This window comes from Mesoplodon mirus (genome assembly GCF_964341445.2).
Source record: "Mesoplodon mirus genome assembly, chromosome: 14".
Taxonomy (NCBI): Eukaryota; Metazoa; Chordata; class Mammalia; order Artiodactyla; family Ziphiidae; genus Mesoplodon; species Mesoplodon mirus.
This window is the reverse complement of record NC_138990.1, coordinates 20,109,766-20,132,471: the sequence shown is the minus strand read 5'-3', so window position 1 is coordinate 20,132,471 and position 22,706 is coordinate 20,109,766. Positions and strand designations below refer to the sequence as shown.

The 22,706-nt window shown below is 40.0% G+C and overlaps 1 protein-coding gene across 2 annotated transcripts in view; it reads right to left on the bottom strand.

Moving 5' to 3' along the window:
- Positions 1-8,798: 8,798 nt before the first annotated feature.
- Positions 8,799-22,706, bottom strand: part of IL18R1 (interleukin 18 receptor 1) — a gene marked incomplete at its 5' end in the record, with an annotated part of 34,141 nt that continues 20,233 nt past the window's right edge. For both annotated transcript variants that reach the window (XM_082642601.1, XM_082642602.1), the window contains 5 exons: positions 8,799-11,180; positions 13,197-13,355; positions 16,115-16,276; positions 18,323-18,462; positions 21,611-21,731. In XM_082642601.1, coding sequence (XP_082498727.1) covers positions 10,825-11,180; positions 13,197-13,355; positions 16,115-16,276; positions 18,323-18,462; positions 21,611-21,731 — 938 coding nt within the window. In that variant the 3' untranslated portion in view covers positions 8,799-10,824. The remainder of the gene's footprint in view (positions 11,181-13,196; positions 13,356-16,114; positions 16,277-18,322; positions 18,463-21,610; positions 21,732-22,706) is intronic.

The window sequence follows — 22,706 nt, the reverse complement described above, 5'->3', positions numbered from 1 at the left end:
TCTCCAAAGAAGATATACAGATTGCCAACAAACACATGAAAGGATGCTCAACATCACTAATCATTAGAGAAATGAAAATCAAAACTTCAGTGAGATATCATCTCACACCGGTCAGAATGGCCCTCATCAAAAAATCTACAAACAATAATTCTGGTGAAGGTGTGGAGAAAAGGGAAGCCTCTTGCACTGTTGGTGGGAATGTAAATTGATACAGCTACTATGGAGAACAGTATGGAGATTCCTTAAAAAACTAAAAATAAAACTACCATACGAGGCAACAATCCCATTACTGGGCATATACCCTGAGAAAACCATAATTTAAAAAGAGTCATGTACCAAAATGTTCATTGCAGCTCTATTTACAATAGCCAGGACATGGAAGCAACCTAAGTGTCCATCGACAGATGAATGGATAAAGAAGATGTGACACATATATACAATGGAATATTACTCAGCTATAAAAAGAAACAAGATTAAGTTATTCGTAGTGAGGTGGGTGGACCTAGAGTCTGTCATACAGAGTGAAGTAAGTCAGAAAGAGAAAAACAAATACCGTATGCTAACACATATATATGGAATCTAAAAAAAAAAAAGGTTCTGAGGAACCATGGGGCAGAACAGGAATAAAGACGCAGATGTAGAGAATGGATTTGAGGACATGGGGAGGGGGAAGGGTAAGCTGGGACGGAGTGAGAGGGTGGCATGGACATATATACACTACCAAATGTAAAATAGATAGCTAGTGGGAAGCAGCTGCATAGCACAGGTAGATCACCTGGGTGCTTTGTGACCACCTAGAATGGTGGGATACGGAGGGTGGGAGGAAGACACAAGACAAGGAGATATGAGGACATATGTATATGTATAGCTGATTCACTTTGTTATAAAGCAGAAATTAACACACCATTGTAAAGCAACTATACTCCATAAAGATGTTTAAAAAATAAATAAGTAAAACCCATGGAAGATGAATGATAAAAAAAAGAATAAAGGCAAGAGACCTGGGAAAAGATGTGGCTAAGATGGAAGGAAAAGGCTAAACGTAAGGGGTTGTCTATGACCGGTATTCAATACCTATTGAATTGAACTGGATTCAAGTGAGTTGGGGTGTGGGAGCTATCCTTCTGAAGCTTCAGAGATCCTGATGCAGACCTTGAAGTTGAGTCTAAACTTGTTTAGAGAGGTGATTCCTAAAGTCAGTTTGATCACTTTAATTGAGTTTTCAGGAGACAGAATACCCTTCTACAGGCATTGTGTGGATAGTCTCCAGAAATGGCTGCCATCAGTTCCTCTGGTCCTCCACGTGCATTCTTGTGTATGTCCAGAGGTGGAGCCTATTGTTCTTGTTCTTGAATCTAGGTTGAATTTGTGACTTGGTTTGACCAACAAAATACAGTGGAAGTGCCCATCTGGATGTAGTTTTTTAAAGGTCTTCAGCTTTCTCTTGGAGGCCAGATACAATATTTCTTGTCCAAATGTTCTGAGATCACCTTGCTGTAAGGAAGCTCAAGTAGCTGTAAAAGCTAGTTGTAAAAACATGAGGAGAGAGAGAGTGAGCTGTCTGGTCATACTCCAGTTGCTCCAACCATCTTAGTCTACACATGTGAGTGAAGAATATATTAGATGTTCCAGCCCCAGCAGACACCACATGGAGCAGAAAAATGGTCCAGTGGAGTCCAACTTAGATTGCAGAATTGTGAAACATAACAAACTGTCAATGTTTAAGCAACTAAGTTTTGGGGTGATTTGTTAGATAGCAATAAATAACTGAAACATATAATATTACCGTTGGATAAATGAATTCTGTTTCACTTGGAGTAAATTGCTGGGAGAAATAAAAATGAATCTATTCTGTGCATTCATGGTTCCAAGCATTTTATGTGTGTCTATTATTGTATCAGAAACATGATACAAGGATAAATAAAATACACATGCTCTACCCTCAAAGAGCTCATATTTGGGGTGAAAGGTAAATAATTACAGTGTACAGTAATAAGTTTAATCTAACAAACATTTGCTAACCATCTACTATAGGCAAGATCTTTTGCTGGTAACTGTGAACAGTTAGGTTGGTCAAAGAGGGACTGGACCTCTGAAGATCATTTCTTAGATGGTAAATGCTAAATAGAGGTATGCACAGTGGACCATAGGAGACGGGCTCTTAGCCAAACCACAGACTTGGGGATGTCTCCCAGAGGGATTTCTCTGAATTTTAATTAATTTTTTTCTAACCTCATTTGTAGATGGTTAAATTGATCATTTGTCATATCTTCAAACTCTTCCCTGGACTTTCTTACCCCTTTCTCACCACTGCTATTTGACTCTCTCCCAAGGACATTGTTTCCCTAACAGCCCACTTAAATTGTGGCTGTCTTCTCTCCCAGACCACTTGAGCCACTGATTTCTAGCCATTATACTCCCTCCTCCCTAAAAATCCCCAGCTTTGAATAGCATGTCCTCACCCTGTAATACCACCCATTACTCACCTTGTTGAGGTTGTCCCCAAACCCCTGGTCACACTGCTGCATTTGTTACTAAACAGAACTTGGGTCTACACGCAGCAAAGCCAGTCTACTTATACCAGGTTGTGGTGAAGGAAGGAACAGCATTCATTGCAGGGTACCAAGCAAGGAGAACAGGCAGCTTGTGCTCCAAAGACCTGAATTCCCTGGTGGCTATCAGGGAAGGGTTTTTAAGGACAAAGTGAAGGGAGAGTCTCAGGGTATGAGGTCAGCTTGTGTACAATTCTCTGATTAGCTGACGGTGAGGTAACAGGGTCATGTTTTGGAAATCTCAATCGTCAACCTTCTGGTTCCAAAGTGCCTGAGGTCCACATGCTGGTGGTCAGCTTGCAGTTAACTTTCTCCACTTGGTGGGGGCTTTAGTATCTGCAAAATAACTAGCCCTTGAGGAAGAACTAAAAGTCCTTGACCTAATTTTATGGCTAAACTATTATTATTTTGTCTTGCTTGACTGCTTTCCTTTGTTTTTGCATTTTCTTGCTTCTCTGATTAAATTTGCTCTTTGGAACTCAGGGAAAGCCTAGGAAGCTAAAGCTCTACCAACAAGAGGTGGAGGACACAGGAGTCTGTTCCTGGGAAAGCCCCACAGGGTTCCTCTCAGTTTCACATTCTCTGAAGAGTTTAGCCCCCCACTTATTCTTATGCTCACCAGAACCCTCCCTGTTTTGATTCTTGGTAATTTTAGTATTCACATAGATGATCCATGGAACACCTTGGTCTCTCGATTCTTTAACTTCCTCTCTTCCAAATGTCTTGACTTCCATGCCTACCTCAGGCGTTTATTCATACACCTGCCATTACTAGTATTTGACATGCCTCAATAATTTCCGTTTCAAGCATCCTATCATCTTACTCCCTGAAACACTCTGATATCAATTCATTTGTGACAATCATGTGGTCACAGAAGAAACTTATATTGCTCTAACCAAATCTTCAACGACACCCTCTATACACGCATTTTCCAACTTAAGTTTTATTGTCGTGCATTATTATCAGTCACTTACCTATACCTTTAGTTCACTTGACACTCTCTTATTTTATCGCATTAGCTTAAAAATTACTAACTCTCTTCCTTAGTTGAACATACACAACTGAACATAGCTGGAGGAAACACGCAGGCATGCTGACTGGTCTCCATAACCTGAGGGAGACTTTAATACTTGTTAGCAGCCATGCTATATTTCTCTACTTCACTCACTATCTTATTTTCCTAGAAAACAACTTCATATTTCTTCCTTTCTTCTAAAGTTGCCTCCCTCATCCTCATTCTCAGCTGATGACTGAGAAACTTGCAGTAAACAGAACAGCAAACAGAAAAGAACCTCTTTAAGCTCTGTCAAAAGCATCTACTCACTTATTTTTGCAGGCGTTAGTAAGGGACATAGGTAAGGCAGCTGCTAAGGAGCTATTATAGAGAACACAGGTCCAGGGTAGAACTTCCTGACTGAATATGAAACATGGGAGAAAGAGAATTAATATAGGTGACACTCAGCTTCCTGCTTGGAAGAAAATGGTTCTACCATTTTCATCAGGTAGAAAATGGGTTCGTAAAACCAAAACAGAGGTATAGGCTTTGGGAAACTAGAATCAATGCAATATAAATAGTTGAGTTTTAGATGTTATGTATGTTTCTAGATAAAGTTACCCAAGGTAGAGCTGAATGTGTGATTCTAGAGCTCAGAAAACAGACCACAGGTGGAAGAGGGATTTTTTCCTCTTTAGGTTTGCTAAAGCAATGGGCAAGGATAATATGCAGCATGAGAAGGAAAGAAGATTCCAAAAGGGACCCTGGAAAATTTTAAGGGAGGGGTGGCATGGAACAGAGAAACCACCAAACAGTATGAAAAGGGAATATGAAAATGGGGCTATGAAAACCAGGAGGGAATCTTTTCACAAATCCAAGGAGGCTTCAGAAGAAAACTGGGATGACTAGTGTTGACTACAACAAAGAAGTCAAGTGAGGTTTAAGAGTTTCCGTTAGAGCTGGGGATCCAGAGCCTGCAGACGTCCTGGACTGCAGAGTATGGGAGACATTGCAGCAAATGGACCAGGGATTAATGAGAAAGCAAAGCATAGCCTGCCTTTCTAAGAACCTTGACTTTGAACAAAGTTTTAGATATAATCTGTTGACTTCCTAACAATGAAAGGTGTGATTTACCCCCCAACACCACCACTACCATAAACACATTTTCCCTCCTATCCTGTCTCCAAATATAGTTATACCATAATTTTAGTTAAATAAATGTTGAATATTTACACCATTGTTACAGGTAAATACTATTTATGGCTGAGCCATATAATGCTATTTGACTACATCTCTTTTCATATACCAACTTTTGTTTCACTAGAAGCTAATAATTATTTTTCTTCATTTGATTAAATTTCTCTATATTTATGATTAACTCATTCCTCAACTTTCCACTAGAAATGTAAATGACCTCTCAATGCATTAACCACACTGGGAAATCTGTCTTCTTCCTGAAAACGGTCTATCTGGAACTTGCTCTCAATTGCCATCCTGGGATTTCCATTTACCGTCAGCCTGGAGACACTTTTTACCACTCTCCTAAGTTGGATCCCTTATTTCTGAGCCTTCTTAGAGGATATTCTCTTTTTTGGAGAAGCACCTCTTCCAGTAGACCTCAGACACAAGGTACATGGGAAGTAAATATCTTGAGGGCTTATATGTCTGAAAATCTCTATTTTGTCCTCATATTGGAGAATAATTGTTTGAGTATAAGACTGCAGGGAGCACATCACTTTTCCTTCCAAGTTTGGTAGTGATTCTCTATTTGTTTTGCTGGGAAATTGGTAGCCCTTTCAATCTAGAAACTCATGTCCTTCAATTTTGAGATATTTCAACTGCCTTAGTGTATATATGTAAAAACAAATTAGAAGATCACCAAAGAGAAGACACCATTTTAAAAGCAAAATAGCCCAAACTTAACATGAAATATCCAAAATCTCAATGAGTAAAACTATAAAACAATCCTGAATGAACCAAATGCATATTTGAACAAGTGGAGAGACATCCTATGTTCTTGGCTAGGAAGACACAATCTCAAAAATAAGTTGATCCTCCCTATATTAATTTAAAAATTTAATGTGAACTCAATAAAATGTCATCAGTTTTTTTTCCTGTAGTTAAGCATCCTAATTATAAAGTTCATTTGGAAGAAAAAAACATGCATGAAAAGTCAGGAAATCACTGAAAAATAGGAGCTTTGGGGTGAGGTTAGGGACACGGCCCCTACAAGATATTAAAATATGTTTTAAAATCTCTGCAACTGAAACAGTGCAGTATTACCACATGAATAGCAAGTTGACCAATAGAATAGACTAGATAGGCCAGAAATAGATCTAATAGGAAATAGAAATTGAGGATAAGTTAGAAGGGGCATCCCAAATCAGTGGGTAAAAGTAAAAAAGTAGTATTGTGGTAAATGGACTGTCATCTGAAAAATGATTCAATGGATTCATTCCTTGCACTGCACACCAGTACAAATTCCAAATGGATTGAAGATTTAAATTTTAAAAATTAATCTATATGAGTATTGGAAGTATGGGTGAATTCCTCTATAATCAGGGAATGGGTAAATATAATAAGCAAAGTTAAAAACACAAGAGACAAAGTGGGAAAGAAAACTATTTGCAACTTACATCACAATGTCTTAGTTCTAATATGTAAAGACCTTTCAACAACAGGGATAAAAAAGATCAACATCGCTACAGTAAAATAGACAAAAGTTAAGGGGCTAGTGCTCCTTACATTGCAGATGGGAATGGAAAATGATATTACCCCTACGAAAAGGAATATGGCAATATCCAGCAAAATTACATATACATTGTCCTCTGACCCATGTATTCTACATTTGGAATCTATCCCAAAAATAATCTTGAAAAATGTGAAAAGATGCATGCATAAGGGGACTTACCTGGTGCTCCAGCGGTTAAGACTCTGTACTTCCATTGCAGGGAGCACAGGTTTGATCACTGGTCAGGGAAATAAGATCCCACCTGCCCACGGTGTGGCCAAAAAAAAAAGAAAGAAAGAAGAAAAAGATGCATGCATAAGACAATTCTTTACAACATAATTTGTAATAGCAAAAGACTGGAAACATCTGAGATTGGCTGAATAAACTATAGTATAACCAGGCCACACAATGGTGTACCACGTAACTGTCAGAATGAGAAATAGCTCCATATACAGTTAGGGAGTGATCTCTGGAATAGATTGAGTGGGAAAAGCAAGGTGGAAAAATTGTAGTTAATACACTACGATTTATCTGTAAGACGTGGGGGCATTAAATATATATGCCTATTTAATTATATTACAAAACAGAAGGGTAAATCAACATCACTTTTAGAAAGGATTACCTGTGGGGAAGGGGAGAGCAAGAAGGTGGAAGGTGGCCTTCTCTGCATATGCCTTGTTTTGCAGATTTGCTCTTAGAAGGATGTAAATATTTTGCATTATTATAAAACAGAATACAATTTAAGCAGCAATTCCTAAAAAGTCACAATAAAAGAAAGAAATCTGTCTACTGAGTCAGCAAAACTACATCAAGAGGAATCATTTCACATGACTAGAACACACCGACTTGACTTTACATTCTAATGGGAGGTTCTCAAGGGATAAAACAGTCCCCCCAAAATCTTGAACTGTTTTTAGTCAACAAAATATTGATGGCGTTGTTAGTATTATCATCCTTCTGAGGCTACTGTGTGTACTGTGGGGTAAAGCAAATTAATAACTAAGTTGTTCCTGGTGGACTCAGTTGGGTGAACAGAAGCAGCTGGTTTTTGTAGCTCTCAGCAGCTCCACAGCTAGCCTGCAGGATGGTCTGAGCTGACATCTGCAGCAGAATCTTCATGATTCCAGAGATTTCTTCCTGTCTGTGTCAGGATCAGCAGCTCTTGGCAGCCCAGTGTTTCTGTGGGTGACTTTGTATCAGCACGGCCCACAGGTGGGGCTGAAGCACTCAGTGTCCTGCCCACAGCGCACACGGCCCGTTTCCTGTTAGAGTTGTGGCCTGGCCACAACTTCTTGGCCGCTGATCCCGTTTCTCAGAGTAGCTTCTGCTCAGAAAGATGGCTTCCCCCAAACCCCGGCTCTCCTCCCTCAGAGGTGCGCTCGCGCCAGGTTGATGAGCTATTTCCTCTGAGTATTTAAAGCTATGATTCAACTCGGTTTTGCCAGTGTCCCCGGTTCAGACAAGCATGTTGATGGCTGCAAGGAGGTGCACCCACTCTGAGCCTTGCTGACAGTCCTCCGCAGCCAGCTGGTCAACCAGTCAGCATCAACTCAGGATGAGCCCCTAGTACGTCTCAGGGGTCTTAACTCCCCTTACCTCAGCAGATGCCACAGCCACGTGTACACTTCCATCCTGTGGAGGATTTGAGTGCTATTCCCCCTCCATCCTTACCCTAGGAGCCTAGAAGAGCCCTCGTACTCTTTTAACCTCCTCCGAGCCAGTCCTAAGCAGTCCTGCTTCCTCTCTGCAAGATTGTTCTAGACCCTCCTAGTATAAGGTGCCTCCCCAGGAAAGTGCCTACAGCCCCCCAAAACTTACCTCGTCTCCCTGCAACAGGCAATTCCAGAGAGGAGACGGTACCCCTCTCTGCCCCAGCCTGGTCACACTAGCTAATTGCATACCCAGCTCAAGCCCCTGGACTGACCGTGTCTCAGGTTCCTGGGTTTAGAATATGTGGGTAATAAGGTCTCTCTCTGCTTTACGAGAGTATAACTCGAATTTAATAAATGTTTCCAGCATATAATAGACATACATGGGTTGTTTCTTTATACATCTTAGACAGCTGGTTGTTCACTGATTCTCTGAAATGGACTCCACAGTGTAAGGACATTTGAGTCATAGAAGAGAATGACATTACTCTATCAATAAAAGTTAGGTACTGGTCCTGATTGGAAGTGCTTGGCACTTAAACTTTAAAATATGCACATGAGTTAACGGGCACGTGAAGACCTAATATTTGTGCTGGACATTGGGTGGCCTTGTGAGAGGGAATGGAATTCTTCTTTTGCTCCTGGATGGATTTTAAAGAAGGTAGGTACAAAGAAATTTGACATAAAAAAAGATAGATCTAAGCATTCATTTGGAATGACCCATATCTTATTTAAAAAGGTGGGAATCTATGTTGAGACTGAGGGATTGAAATTTTAAACTAAGTGAAAAAGGTGTCGAGATTTTTCAAAAATAAAGGCACGAGACCATTGGTTCATTAATGTATTTTAAAGCATATATTTACTGTATACATTTAACACATTTAATACAAAATACATTTAATGTATTTAAAGCATACATAATAAAAAAGAAAAGCAAATCATTCTATGTATTAGAGACTATGATGATAGCCATAAAATTTCTCACGACCATATATTTTCACATATGAATCTTCTTAGTAATTAAATTCCTTTACTTTTTTTAGCCGTCCAACTAGCAGGCAAAATTTTAAGTGCTACAAAAATTAGACCACTTTCTTACACTGAAAATATGAGGAAAATCTCATTTTTCTTTGATTTTCAGTAGTATCTACCACAGCTGTTTTATTATTTAAGTTGCCTGATTTTATTTTTTTATTTTATATTGGAGTATAGTTGATTTACAATGTTGTGTTCGTTTCAGGTGTACAGCAAAGTGATTCACCTGATCCATTCTTTTTTTAGACTCTTTTCCCATATAGGTTATTACAGAACATTCCGTAGAGTTCCCTGTGCTATACGGTAGGTCCTTGTTGATTATCTACTTTATATATAGTAGTACCACAGCTGTTTTAAACAGTCTCTGCTTTAAATTTTTCTGGAACATTCATGTCGCACCCATATCTTCTAACTTGCCTTCCAAACTTACCCAGCTCTTTCCTTTCTCTGTAAGGCTGCTATTTATCACTCACTCAGTGATTTTCATGAACAGACTTCTGAGGCCGTCAAGAAGGCCCAGTACTAAGGAGACAGATATATGTCTTCCAATGTGAAAAGTTGCAGATGTCCAATGCAGATATGCTGATGTGCTGCTCCTCTATGCTTCTCTGTAAGAATGAATCGCCTCAAGTCAAAACTGCCTTCCTTTCCAGATCTTGTTCTCTTTCCACCACTAAATGACTGACCTAGGTGATAATTAATCACAATAACAAACGTAGCAATACCAACCCTTATTGAGTGTTAAGTTTGTGTCAAGAACTGTTGTAAGAGCTTCATTTGTATGTATTCACTTGACCCCCCTGTACAGTTATTATAAATTCTAACGTTACAGATGAGGAGACCGCATCACAGATGATTTAGAAGAGTTTCCGGAGATCACAGAGGAAGCGGTAAACCCGGGATTTGAGCTCAAGTGTCTTGGCTGCCATGCTGCCTCCACCCAAAGGGCATTTAAAATCTGTCATCTTTTAAAAATCAAGCAAGTAACCATCCTTTTTGGGCTGTTGAATAACTCATCTGATCTGGCACCCATCCTGTGTCTAAACATTTATGCAAAATCAATTAATGTTTTAGAACATTTTTTGGAAAGACCCCAAAAATTATTTGAATTACAATTTGTGTCTGGCATGAAAGATTAAAAAGTTGTTTTGAGTTCCTTTTAAGAAGTTCCCACAAAGAGGTCCAATTAAGCAAGCCCTCTGCAGCATCTTAGTGGGGTTTCAAGAACTGTAGGCCTGCAGCTGTAGACAGGATACATTAATGCACGTGCTCTGAGGCTGAGGCCCTGTTACAGCAGCTCACACCTCACTCCCTGCTCTGCTCGCAGCCCTGTCGGTTCTCCCAGACCCCTGCCCTGCACCCTGCATCCCAGGCACTGTCAGAGGTGTTTAGAGGTAGGGAGCTATTGTGAGGTCGTGAAAGCACCATTCCAGTTCCTGTGTCACCTACTGGCTCATAGAGAAATGCCACTTTGTGAACTTAAAATCCTTCAGTTCAATTGTTAGCATTAAAAATCTCTTAAAGACATGTCCTTATTTTAAGGCATAAGTTATTCTGCACCGCGTGCAGTCTCACAGTTGCTGAATATGGGGTTGAGCAGAGTGCCTGCATCCAGTTATGGAAGAGGGAGAAACAGGAGACCCATTTCTGTTGAATTCCAGGGTCTTCTGAGAGCCCACGACTATAGCTCAATGTTTGGTCTTATCCCCGGCAACCTAATGAAAAGTTTCATTTTCAGACTGTGACTAGGACATTCACAGAGTAGAGTTAAATATTTGAATAATGCTCTTCATTATCAACAGGCTCATACACTCAGTCCCCAGAGTGTCAAGAGTTCTTTCTTCTGCTCAGCTTTTCTGAAGATCAGGGCTGAGGAAAAACAGGCAAGACTTCTGCTTCATCTCTATATGGTTTGACTGCTTTTGCGGGCATCAGATAAAGAAGATTCTTCCAGAACCTTGAGTTATAAGACAGAGATTTATCGGCCTGCCACTTCAGAACTCTGTGGGATTTCAAAAGCTTCAGTGATTGAGGCAAGAATGTGAAGTCACCGACTGGTGTAAATTCAATTAAGATGATTTTAATTTTCCTTTCCACTAGTGCTTCATGGAGTCCACTTTCAAGTTCATACCTGACTTCATTAGACATATAACTTTTACTCAGGACAATGATCAGTCTTCGGCTTTTCTCTATCAGTGAATGGATTTCATCTACAACAGCTGAATATACAAGAGGTGGCAGATTAAGAAAACTGAAAGGGTGGCATGAGATTAAAATCATTTTGCACAGTCCTATTTTGTATTAACTCAAATTCACTAGTAAGGTTTTCTTTGAGATAAACCATTAATTCTCAACTTTATATGCCTATTAAAAAAGCAATCATCTACACAATGATATAATGAATACCTACTTGGCACTTTCTCTGTGCCATGCCTTCTTCTAAATATTTTATGTATATTAACTCATTTAATCATCATAATGACCCTATGAAGAAAGTATTGTGATTACCCCCATTTTACAGATGAAGAAGCCAAAGCAGAGTGGTTAAGTAACTTGCCCAGAGTCATGTGGCTAGTAAATGGCAGAACCAGAATCTGAACCCAAGTGGTCTGGTTCTGGAGTATATGTTCCTAACCATTCCACTATCTTGCCTCTTTACATGGATGGTGGAACATGGTAAAATTTGAACTAAAAGATTTAAAAAAAAATCCTGCCATTATTCTAGACCACAGAAGGGGCCAGGTGGTAAATATTTTAGCCTTTGTGGGTCATACAGTCTTTGTCACAGCTACTCAACTCTGCTGTTGTAACTCAAAAGCAGCCACAGACCACACATGAACACATGTGTAGAGCTGTTTCAATAAGGGTGGCAGGCAGGACCTGACCTGTGGGTGGAAGACTGCCAACCTCTGTTCTAGACCTCTAGCCCTCCTTAGATGGAGTTCTTAGCCAAAACTAATCATAATCGAATATACAAACATTCTTTATTTTTATTTAACAACTAAGAAGAAATCTGTTTTTAAAATGACTCCTAGAAAAATAATGGAAACATTGGGTTGGCCCAAAAGTTCTTTTGGCTTTTTCTGTAACATCTTATGGAAAATCCCAAACGAACTTTTGGGCCAATCCCAATATAAAAAAATTGATGTAACTGATGTAAAGTCAAGCAGAAATACTTTGTACGTGACAGAATGTCTTCTTAGATACAAAGAGTGACGCACAAAAATATCACAGTGTTGAATGCACCTGACAATTTGGCATATTATTCCTTTTGAGAAGTTATCTATTACTAAAAAGTATTCTCTATTTCTGATTTGTAATATTTTCCCTTCTTAATTTGTAACCCAGGATTAAAAAAAAAAAAAAACACAACTGTTTCTTATTTCATACTCTGTCCTAAATGCCCAGCTTAGAATTTGGCACAAGGATGGTGCTCAGTAAATGTTGGATGAATGAATGAGTGATGGTAACTATGAAGACATTTGTATCGCATAATTTGTGATGCGTCAGCATCCAAAATAATTTGACACCAGATTCCAAATCTCTGGAAGACTTCAAAGCTCTGGAGGACTTTCAGAGAAAACATGGAAATGTTACTAAATTTCTTTGATTTTAACTGTAATATACTTCAATATATGTATTATAGCCATTTGTATTTACATATTAATTAAAAAATAAAATTTCACAACTAAATTATTCTAGGAACCACCAATCTCCTTTTATTTATCCTTTGCCATCAGTCCTAATTTCTACTTCAATTTTCTCACCAATGTTAACACAATAAAGAAGAAACATTTTCTGGTAAGAATTAACCTGTTTTATAGTCCAAAGGATCACATATTAAATTAAGAACTGGTTCTGCTGTACAAAATATCATCAAAAGAGGTATTCTTACTGTGGGGTATTTCTAGATAAATGCCTCATGATAATGATTCTGGACCTGCTTCTGAGAATGGAATGCCCACTTCCTTTCTCCAAAGACTCAGAGAACTGTGAAGCCAAGTGAAGAGACCAGGTCCCTAAGAGGCCATTTTTGGAAACAGTGCAATTTTCTCATCTTTTCACTACTGCTTGTATTGATTTAGCTGGTTATTTCTGGTTTAGAGGACTACTTCATTTGTTTGTTTTTAAGCAAGCAGAATAGCAGAATAGTAAGGCTAAGCTCTTCATCTTCTAAAAGTAAAGATGAAGTTAAAGATGAAAACTCCACTAGTTTTCTATATTTCCTTTCTTACCTCTTCCAGGCACCACATCCCGTTCAAATATGCATAACTTATACCCAAAATGTTTCTCCAACACCCTGGGCAAAATCTCCACGGCAAAGGTGTGCTCCTCTCCGTTCTCGGGCTGACATTCTTTTAGGTAAGACACAAAAGCATCGTACGTTTTCCCATCTAGGAGATAAGGTTGACTCTTTTAATTAGTGTGAAAATAAGGGTTTATTTAAGTACAAATTTGAGCGAAAGTTCTGAAAAATGGGAACAGAATCATTGAAAAAGAAAAGTTAAATACAGCATCCTCACCTCTAAATGCATCGAACAGTGCACATTAAATATGTGCAGTTCTTTGTATATTGATCATACCTCAATGAAGCTCTTAAATAAAAGAATAAAATATTTTTCACAGAAAACAAATAATTCTATAACTTAATGACAAATTTAGCTCAAAGCAAAGTGAATTAACTTCGTTATTTTTATATTAGTAAATTAGAAGTTGTAAATGTGAATAATGAATCTATAAAAACTCAAAGGAAAAATATGAAAATTATTTTATGACTTTGAGGGGTTCAAGACTTCATGGGAGAAGTAACTGCAGCTATGATGGAAACAGCAAGAGAACTAGAATTAGAAGTGGAGCCTGAAGATGTGACTTAACTGCACAATGAAACTTTCAACAGATGAGCAAAGAAAATGTTGTCCTGAGATGGAATCTACTCCTGGTGAAGATACGGTGAAGATACTGTGAATATTGTTGACATGACAACAAAGGACTCAGAATATTACATAAAGTTAGTTGATAAAGCAGCAGCAGGGTTTGAGAGGATTGACTCCAGTTTTGGAAGAAGGTCTACCATGGGAAAAATGCTATCAAACATCATCCCATGTTACAGAGAAATCATTTGTGAAAGGAAGAGTCAATCAATGCAGCAAACTTCACTGTTGTCTTACTTTTAAAAATTCCCACAGCCACTCCAACCTTCAGGGGCCACCACCCTGATCAGTCAGCAGCCATCAACATCGAGGCCAGACCCTCGAAAAAAGACCCAACAAAAAGATTATGACTTCCTGAAGGTTCAAATAATGTCTAGTATTTTTTAGCAACAAAGTATTTTTAAGTTATGGTATATACATCGTTTTTTAGGCATAATTCTATCTTATACTTGACACACTATGGTGTAAACATATTTTTTATATGCACTGGGGAACCAAAAATTTCGTGTTACTAACTTTATTGTGATATTAGCTTTATGCAGTGGTCTGGAACTGAACCCGCAGTATCTACAAGGTATGCCTGCACATTAAAAAGTCTTCCATGTAGCACACCACTATCAAGAAAGTCAAAAGCACACCACTATCAACAACCTGGGAATAATATTTGCATTTTATGTTATAGAAAATAGGCTAACCTCCCTAAAATGTAAATAGCTGCTGAAAATGAGCAAGTAAAAAAAAAAGTCAACAACCCAGTAGAAGCATGGGCAAAGAATATGAATGGGTACTTTGAGAAAGGAAATACAAATGAGTCTTAAACACATGAGAAGTTGCTCATACTTTTGCACAGTAAGCAAAATGCAAGTGAAAACTACACTTCGATACCCCTCAGATTTTATCTATCAGATTGACAAATATCCAAAAGGTTGTGGGTAAGGAAAAAAATGTACTCCTGTCCTTTGAAGGTGGTAGGCAGTAGGGAAATATGGAGTGCAAATTGGTAAAATATCAATCAAACTAACAACTGTGTCCACCTCTGCACTTCTAGTAATTCCACTTTAGGGAATTTTTCCTTCTGTTACGCTGCAGACATATGAAACAATAACTGTACAAAAGTTATCCACCACATCATTTCTGTAATAACAAAAGGTCTTAAGCAACCCAAATGTCCATCACACGGTGACTAAATAAATAATAATACATCCACAGAAATAAAACACTGTGCAACCCTAAAAAATGAGAGATTTTATAAACTAATATGGAAGGGTATCCAAGGTATAGTACAGCAAAGTTCAGAATAGGGCGCATAGCATGCCAAGATTTGTCTTTTAAAGAGGAGTGAAATAAGATTCTCTATTCATATTCGTTTGGATATACTATCAATGTGGGATGGGGTGGGAAACAGGCATGGGACAAGTATACATGTATAATTGCTAAGACTTTTGGTGTTTGAACTACGTATGTCCTACACACACACACACACACACACGGAAACAAAAGCAAGTGCAATGGATTAGATTGATTTTTTTTTAAATTTGATAGCTATTTTGAATCTTGAGGACTTCTAGTCACCTGCAAAAATAGAGAAACTGAGACAGCCACCAGATAGAAGTTGGAGTAGATGAAAAGTGGCAGATCTAGGGGACTGGAACTCAGGTCATTTGGTGTGCACTTCAAGGTTCTTACAAGTACATCATGCAGCATCCTTTGCCAGGTTAAAATAATGAACCATAATACAATTCTCTTTTTTTTGGCCTTGCCGCGTGGCACATGGGATCTTTGTTCCCTGACCAGGGATTGAACCCGTGCCCCTGCACTGGAAGCACAAGAGTCTTAACCACTGGACAGCCAGGGCATTCCCAATTCAATTTAAATGACCTTTACTGAGTGCGAACTTTGTAAAGGCACCAGATGTTGTGTGAGCAATGACATTCAGACACACAGTCCCTGGGCCTAACCATCTCACAGGGCATTTAGAAGGACACGACACACATGCATGAAACAAGTAGAAAACAATTTTTGGCAACAGATAAGTAAGCACAAGGAAAAGTGGCCCAGACAACATTCATAACGGACGATTCGTTCAGATCAATTTTTCTTATGGAAAACTTCTACCACCAATATGTCTACAGTATAATCAAAATGAGGTGAGGATTAATGTTTATTTATATAGCTTCTTAATAAAACTGTAAAATAAGAAATCCCAGCATGACATTCATTACCTGTTAAGGTTTCATCTCTTCCCAAGAAATGTCTATAAAATAGAACCAAGTCAACTCTATAAATGGCACCCACGGCCACTAGGCACACAATGACCACTGAGATCAAAACAGCTACAATCATTCCTCTAGTGAAGATGTGGCCGGGGATGTCAACTGGGTCTTCTAGAAAGAAAAAGAAAATGGGAAAAATTAGAGAAATTTCACCAGCATCTTTTGCCATCACTCTGTGGTGGTCAGCTTTTACCTTTAACACAAATCTACTTGTCTACCCAACACATTCCAATTGAGTTACTCTGCAGTCCTGCTTTTAGTCTCCAGTGGGGACCTCTCTGCTCCATAAAAAGGTGTACAAGGTGTATTCAGAGACGTGAACTGAAAGCATTACAATGTAGTCTGTCCACAGTTTTGGAAGTTGGATCTCTAGGATGATAAGACACTAGGATGAAATTCAGAGAGACCCACGCCTAAACCCCAGCTAGCGGCTTGGGAACATATATGGAGGCACAGAACCTTGAGAGAGCAAGCACTGAGCTGAGTCTGTGTGGGCTCCAGCCTGGCTCCATCACCTGGTTTGTATCCTAGGGAAAGTCACTGACGCCCTAACTCTTAGTATTTCATCTGTACACATAATACAGCTATCAAGCTAGTAATATTTTCTCCTTCACTTATAGGGTTGCTCTTTTGGAGGAGGGTTAAATATTACACATAAGTAGTTGACACAGTGCCTGGCACTCAGCTCTGAGAATTTTTGTATATTTTTATATGAAAGTGTCCTTTGAGAAAAAAATTACGTTTCCTAGATTGATTCAGTTTATGCTCATTATGGACAACATGAGATAACACAGAGGAGTATAAAGGATAGAATAATTATTTAATAATCATCCCACAGTGTGGCAATGGCCACCGCCAACATGCTAGTACATTTCCTTCCAGGTTTTGTTTTTTCCCTGAAAACATTTACTTAGTTGGAACCATCTGGTGATCACTCTTTATTTCTTAACATTATATTATGAGCATTTCTCTAGGTCTTTAAAATTATAATTCATACTATCTCAGTATTTAGATCGACTGCAATTTTTCATAAATATACATAATGCTGCAATGAACATAGGCATAAACCCTTATCTATGTTTCTGATTATTTTCCTAGAGTAGATTCTAATGGAGGTGGGATTTCTAGGTCAAAAAGAGTAAGCATACATAAAACTCTTGTCATCTTGACACAATTTTAGGGATTATCTTTCCAGTAAAATTAATTATTAGGATGTAAGTAAGCAATCATCGTTGCTTAGTAAGTGAACTCTGAATAAAGCCAGCCCCTGGGGTTCCTGCATCTCTGAAAGGCTTACATATCTATGACTGTGCCGCACAAATACACACACTCTCACGTTGGCCCACACACTCCTCCAGGGATAATGGTGGAGTCAAAGACCCTATTCCCCACACAACATTTGTGAGCCCAGCAGAAGGAAAAAATGATCAGGGTAGAAACATCTATGGCAGAGATAGCACAGCCATGCATTGATCTAGGACAGTTTACAGAACTACTTCTGAGCAGCTCCTGAGTCTGTGGCCCTCGGTTGGACTGTTTTGGTGGAGGATGCCCTCCATGAGGTAGGCACTGAAAAACTCTGAGTCCAGTGATCAGAGTCATCAACTAACTGTCCACTTGCCAAGTCCAGGGACTATCCCAAGAGAGGGAAGCCTAAGTTAGTCTTTGTTGAACGAAAGACCACACCCAAGGGCCCCTGTGCCCAGGGCCCAGCTAAGGTACAGTGGAGGCGGCAATTACTCCTGGACCACTGGCCTCATCCTACACCAAGCAGCAAACTTTCCTCCTGTTGTTCAGTGTGTGCCAGAGCTGCCCGGACCACCTCCCCTGTGACTCTCACCCACCAGCATCTCCAACCCTGAGCTCTACCTACCTCCCCGCTCTGGGCCCCTGGTTGCTACACAGGACTGGAATATGATGGAGAGCAAAAGAATACACTTGAGGTTTTCATTCTCTGCTTGGAATCAGGGCACAGGGGATTGCAGCAAGGGCTGAGCACCAGCTCTGCCACTGAATGCCTGTGACACAGGGCAAACCCTTCACCTCTCAGGAGCTTGGTTCCTGGTGTGTAAGATGAGGAAGTGATGAGCTACGACAGGTCTCTCAGCTGCAACATTCCAGGTTTCCACAAACTGCCAAAGATAAAATTTCTCACACCTTTTTTCAATAAGATGAAGCTTTTGGCGTCTATGCCTCCCTCGCTGGCTGCAGTGCAGTTATATGAAAAGTTTAGATTGTTTTCATTAACATTCTCAATTCTCAGTATTTTTGAAGCAAGCCATTTGCCTTCTGAAGTCCTGTAAGAGAGGAAAATGGTTTAGCAATAGGCTTTGTGTCATTGCCAGCAACGTTACCCATGAAAGAGGAATTTGTATGTGCAAATACATCTGCACAAAGACACAGCTCTGTGGACTCCAGGGAATAGTCCCCTTCTGGTGGGCTCTCTTCAAGTGTGAGCCCCCTGCTCCCTGGGGGTCTCAGCCCTCCTGAGACCATCTGGGGACGGCGCTGTAAACTGCCTAAAGTTAAAATGCCTGGGAGGTAATGATGCTCAGTTGAAAACACAAGAAAATATTCTCTCTCTCAATTACAGGCGCACTTCATTTTACTGAGTTTTGCTTTATTATGCTTCGCAGATACTGCACTTTTCACAAATTGAATGTTTGTGGCAACAGGGTATCAAGCAAGTCTTTTGGTGCCATTTTCCCAACAGCATTTGCTCACTTTATGTTTCTGTGTCACATTTTGGTAATTCTTAAACTTTCACATTTTTTCATTATCATTATATTTGTTAAGGGGATCTGTGATGAGTGATCTTTGATGTTACTATCATAATGGTTTGGGCATTTATTTTAGCAATAAAGTATTTTTAATTAAGGTATGTACATTTTTTTTTTTTCTGTACGCGGGCCTTTCACTGTTGTGGCCTCTCCCGTTGCGAAGCACAGGCTCTGGAAGCGCAGGCTCAGCGGCCGTGGCTCACGGGCCCAGCCGCTCCGTGGCATGTGGGATCTTCCCGGACCGGGGCACAAACCCGTGTCCCCTGCATCGGCAGGTGGACTCTCAACCACTGCGCCACCAGGGAAGCCCCATCATTTTTAAGATGCAATGCTATTGCACACTTACTAGACTACAGTATAGTGTAAACATAACTCTTATATGCATTGGGAAATCAAAGCATTCATGTGACTTGCTTTATTGTGATATTTGCTTTACTGTGGTGGTCTGGAACTGAACCCTCAGTATCTCCCAGGTGTGTCGGCGTTTTCCCCTGTTCCTCCTGTCCTGACTACTCAGCATTCCTCCCACTGTGAAGTCTCCACCAGCTGTGACAATGCTGCGGATCGTTAATACAGACGCAGATTCATATCAAGTTTGTCCTTGCAGTCCTAACGATCACTCTTCTTTTGTTCAGCATTTAAAATAAATTAAAACCTCTATTCTCAGACACCTCCAAGCACATGAGAAATGCCAATTAAGCTGCTCGGTGAGTGTCAGAAAATGACCGGAGGCCACCAGGAGCAGCCAGCTCTCTTTCTCTACTAAAAGGACTCAAGCCACCCTGTCCCTGATGCAGGGCACATGCTCTTGGCATCTGCTTCCTGCTAGTGGCAGGCTCTGAAGGTGTGCGGTCAGCCAGCACTCCCAGGTGTAGTCGCTCACCCGCCAGGCCCCCCGCAGCTGGGATGTGGTACCCACTGTAGCCTCTAACTGTCTCAAATGCATTTTAGAAGAGAAGTCATAATTCTGTACAGAAGTCACCCACCCAGAAATATCAACCATCTAACATCAATGTAAAATCCACAAAGAAAGCACCAAAAAAAAACCCCACTGAGAAGCCAAAATAGATGACATAAGTTCATGCACCCTGTATAAAGATTTAGCCTCGCTTAAGCCCTTAGTTTAACTGAAGCTCCGTTTCTAATAAGTTTGGTGAATTGGTCTTCTATGCCTTCAGAGATTAACAATGGGTCATGAGAAGGAGGAAATGCAGGAATCTGGTGGGGGCCAGACGCTGAGGACAAGATAAAGTGGCAGGACAGCCACGCAATCCAGCTGAGCCAACACTCCATGAGAGCTGATTATGCACCCGGTTCTGCGCGAGGGTATAAAAAAACCCTCACAAGTGCAGCTAAGGTGACAGACACCTTAGGACCACTACTCACTAGAATCTGAGTGTACAGTTACCTTAATAATGACAGTAATGACCCAAAGCCATTCAGAAACATTGTAATGGCCATAGGCTTAGCATGTTTTGTTTGAATAAGTATAACCATTCCTTAATATAGGCTATTTACACTAGATGGCATTTGGAAATTTTTGCCAACTCTGCCTCCTAGATATTTATATCTAACCATTGCCCTGTTTGCTTTTTCTAGCTGTTCTTAGTGTGTTTCTAATTTCCATTAATGGACTCTGACAGGAAAGTGCTGCCATAATTATGATCAGTGTCAATGGACCAACAAGGATGTCACAGGGCAGGAGACTGGTCATTTAAATTAGTATTTTCTTGGGTCATCACTTACACCTGACAATCTTTGGGGGCCCTTCTGGACTTGAGAAAATTCCTCACTTCTCACCTTTAAGAAAGATAATCCCTGTAAGGAATGTTCTAAAAAGAAGCTCTGAACTATCTCTAAAGAGCAGGAAGCAGTGTCTGTGTCAGCATATCTCACGCCCAGCAAAGAAATCCACCCACCCCACTCCCCCTGCCACACACACAAAGCTGTCTTCAGAGGGCTATTTCTCTCTTTGTGATTTTTGGTCATTCTCAAGTATCTTATAATGAATTATTTTCAACAATCAGAACAAAGAAAGCTGTGTGTGTAAGCCAAGTACAGGGCATAGATCTGGACAGGTAGCCATAGATGGATGGCCTGGCTGTGTCCAGGGCTGCCCCCAGGGTCCTCAGGGAAAGGTACTGATGATGTGCTTTGTCACCTATGGATACCCAGCGGGCCCCACTGTGACACGTGGGCAACACAACTAGGCATGCCTACTGCACACAAGGGGCCCAGAATAACTTGTACACGTCCCAGGCTCCTGACTTGGTCTTTTCTCTGGTACACTAGTAAAAACAAAGCATTTAACACAATTTTCAAAATTCAGATGACAGTGGCCTAGGTAATCACTCTTTTATAAGATGCTTAGGTAAAGTCCCCATCCCCATCAGATCCTGACTGACCAAAAGCTACTTCTGTAAGGCAATGCTAAAAAGCTTCACTGACCTTCTTTTTCTAATTTAGGTCTCAGCAATAAATTTCTGCATAATGCGTCAGCCTAGAGTATGCGAATTATAAAATATGTAAGTTATAATTATAAGTTAAATTCATCTCAAGCATCCTATCAGCCATTCAGGAGTCTGGTGTTTTTACCTCATATATATATGATACTATATGATTTTTGTATATCATGATATATATTATATATATCACATATTCATACCTAATTCTTATCCCTTCCTCTTCATGTACATTAGGATCGTTTCCATTTTTTTTCCAGATGTTCCAGTAAATCACATCCTTTTCATTCAGCAAAGCAGAGCAGTTGAGCTGTACATCTTTTCCTAGGTAAAAGTTGACAACCGATGTTCAGATTTTAGAAACTTAGGTTTCTCAAAGGTTGAAATTAATACAGCCAATGTATATTAACCTAATACACAATGATAATATAGAGCTGCATCTAAGGAAAAAAATGCCTTGTTTTGCAATTTAAAAAAATTATAAATCAGAGAAATTAGGTTGCAATTACAAGTCATCACCAAACTATGAACTGGCTTCTCTTCAAATGTTTATGTCTAAATCAATTATTAAAACTTAGGCTGGCCAGGGCTTCCCTGGTGGCGCAGTGGTTGAGAGTCCGCCTGCCGATGCAGGGGACGTGAGTTCGTGCCCTCGTCCGGGAAGATCCCACATGCCACGGAGCAGCTGGGCCCGTGAGCCATGGCCACTGAGCCTGCGCGTCCGGAGCCTGTGCTCTGCAACGGGAGAGGCCACAACAGTGAGAGGCCCGCGTACAGCAAAAAAAAGAAAAGAAAAAAAAAAACAACTTAGGATGGCCAGTGGACTTTCTTTTCAACCTATAGGTAGTGTCAGGCCTATATACCCACTGTAACTTCTGGAAAAACAAAATGGATACAAAACAAAAAAAAATTAGCTAAAAATTAAAGACATCAAAGTGCAGGGAAAACAAAGAGAAACAGATGAACTACAGTCAGGAATAAAGTCCTTCCATGGTGAGCTGAGATAGCCATCATTTTATTCCTGGAAGGAATTTGCTTTGGTTTGTACAAAATAGAGGGAATCTCATGGAGAAAAGAGACTCCAGTGGAGATGCTGACAGCCACATGGGCTCACAGGATTATTGCTAAGGGCTTGGGCAGCATAGGAGGCTGGAAAGGCCTAATGATTTCTCGTGTTGTCTCATGGTACTTAGCAGAGTAAGTCCCACTGGAGGACAACACACACGTGACTGGAGTCTCCCCCCAGCCATAAGAGATGAAAAGCAGGTTAAATCCAACAAACCTGCATCCTAGCTACTG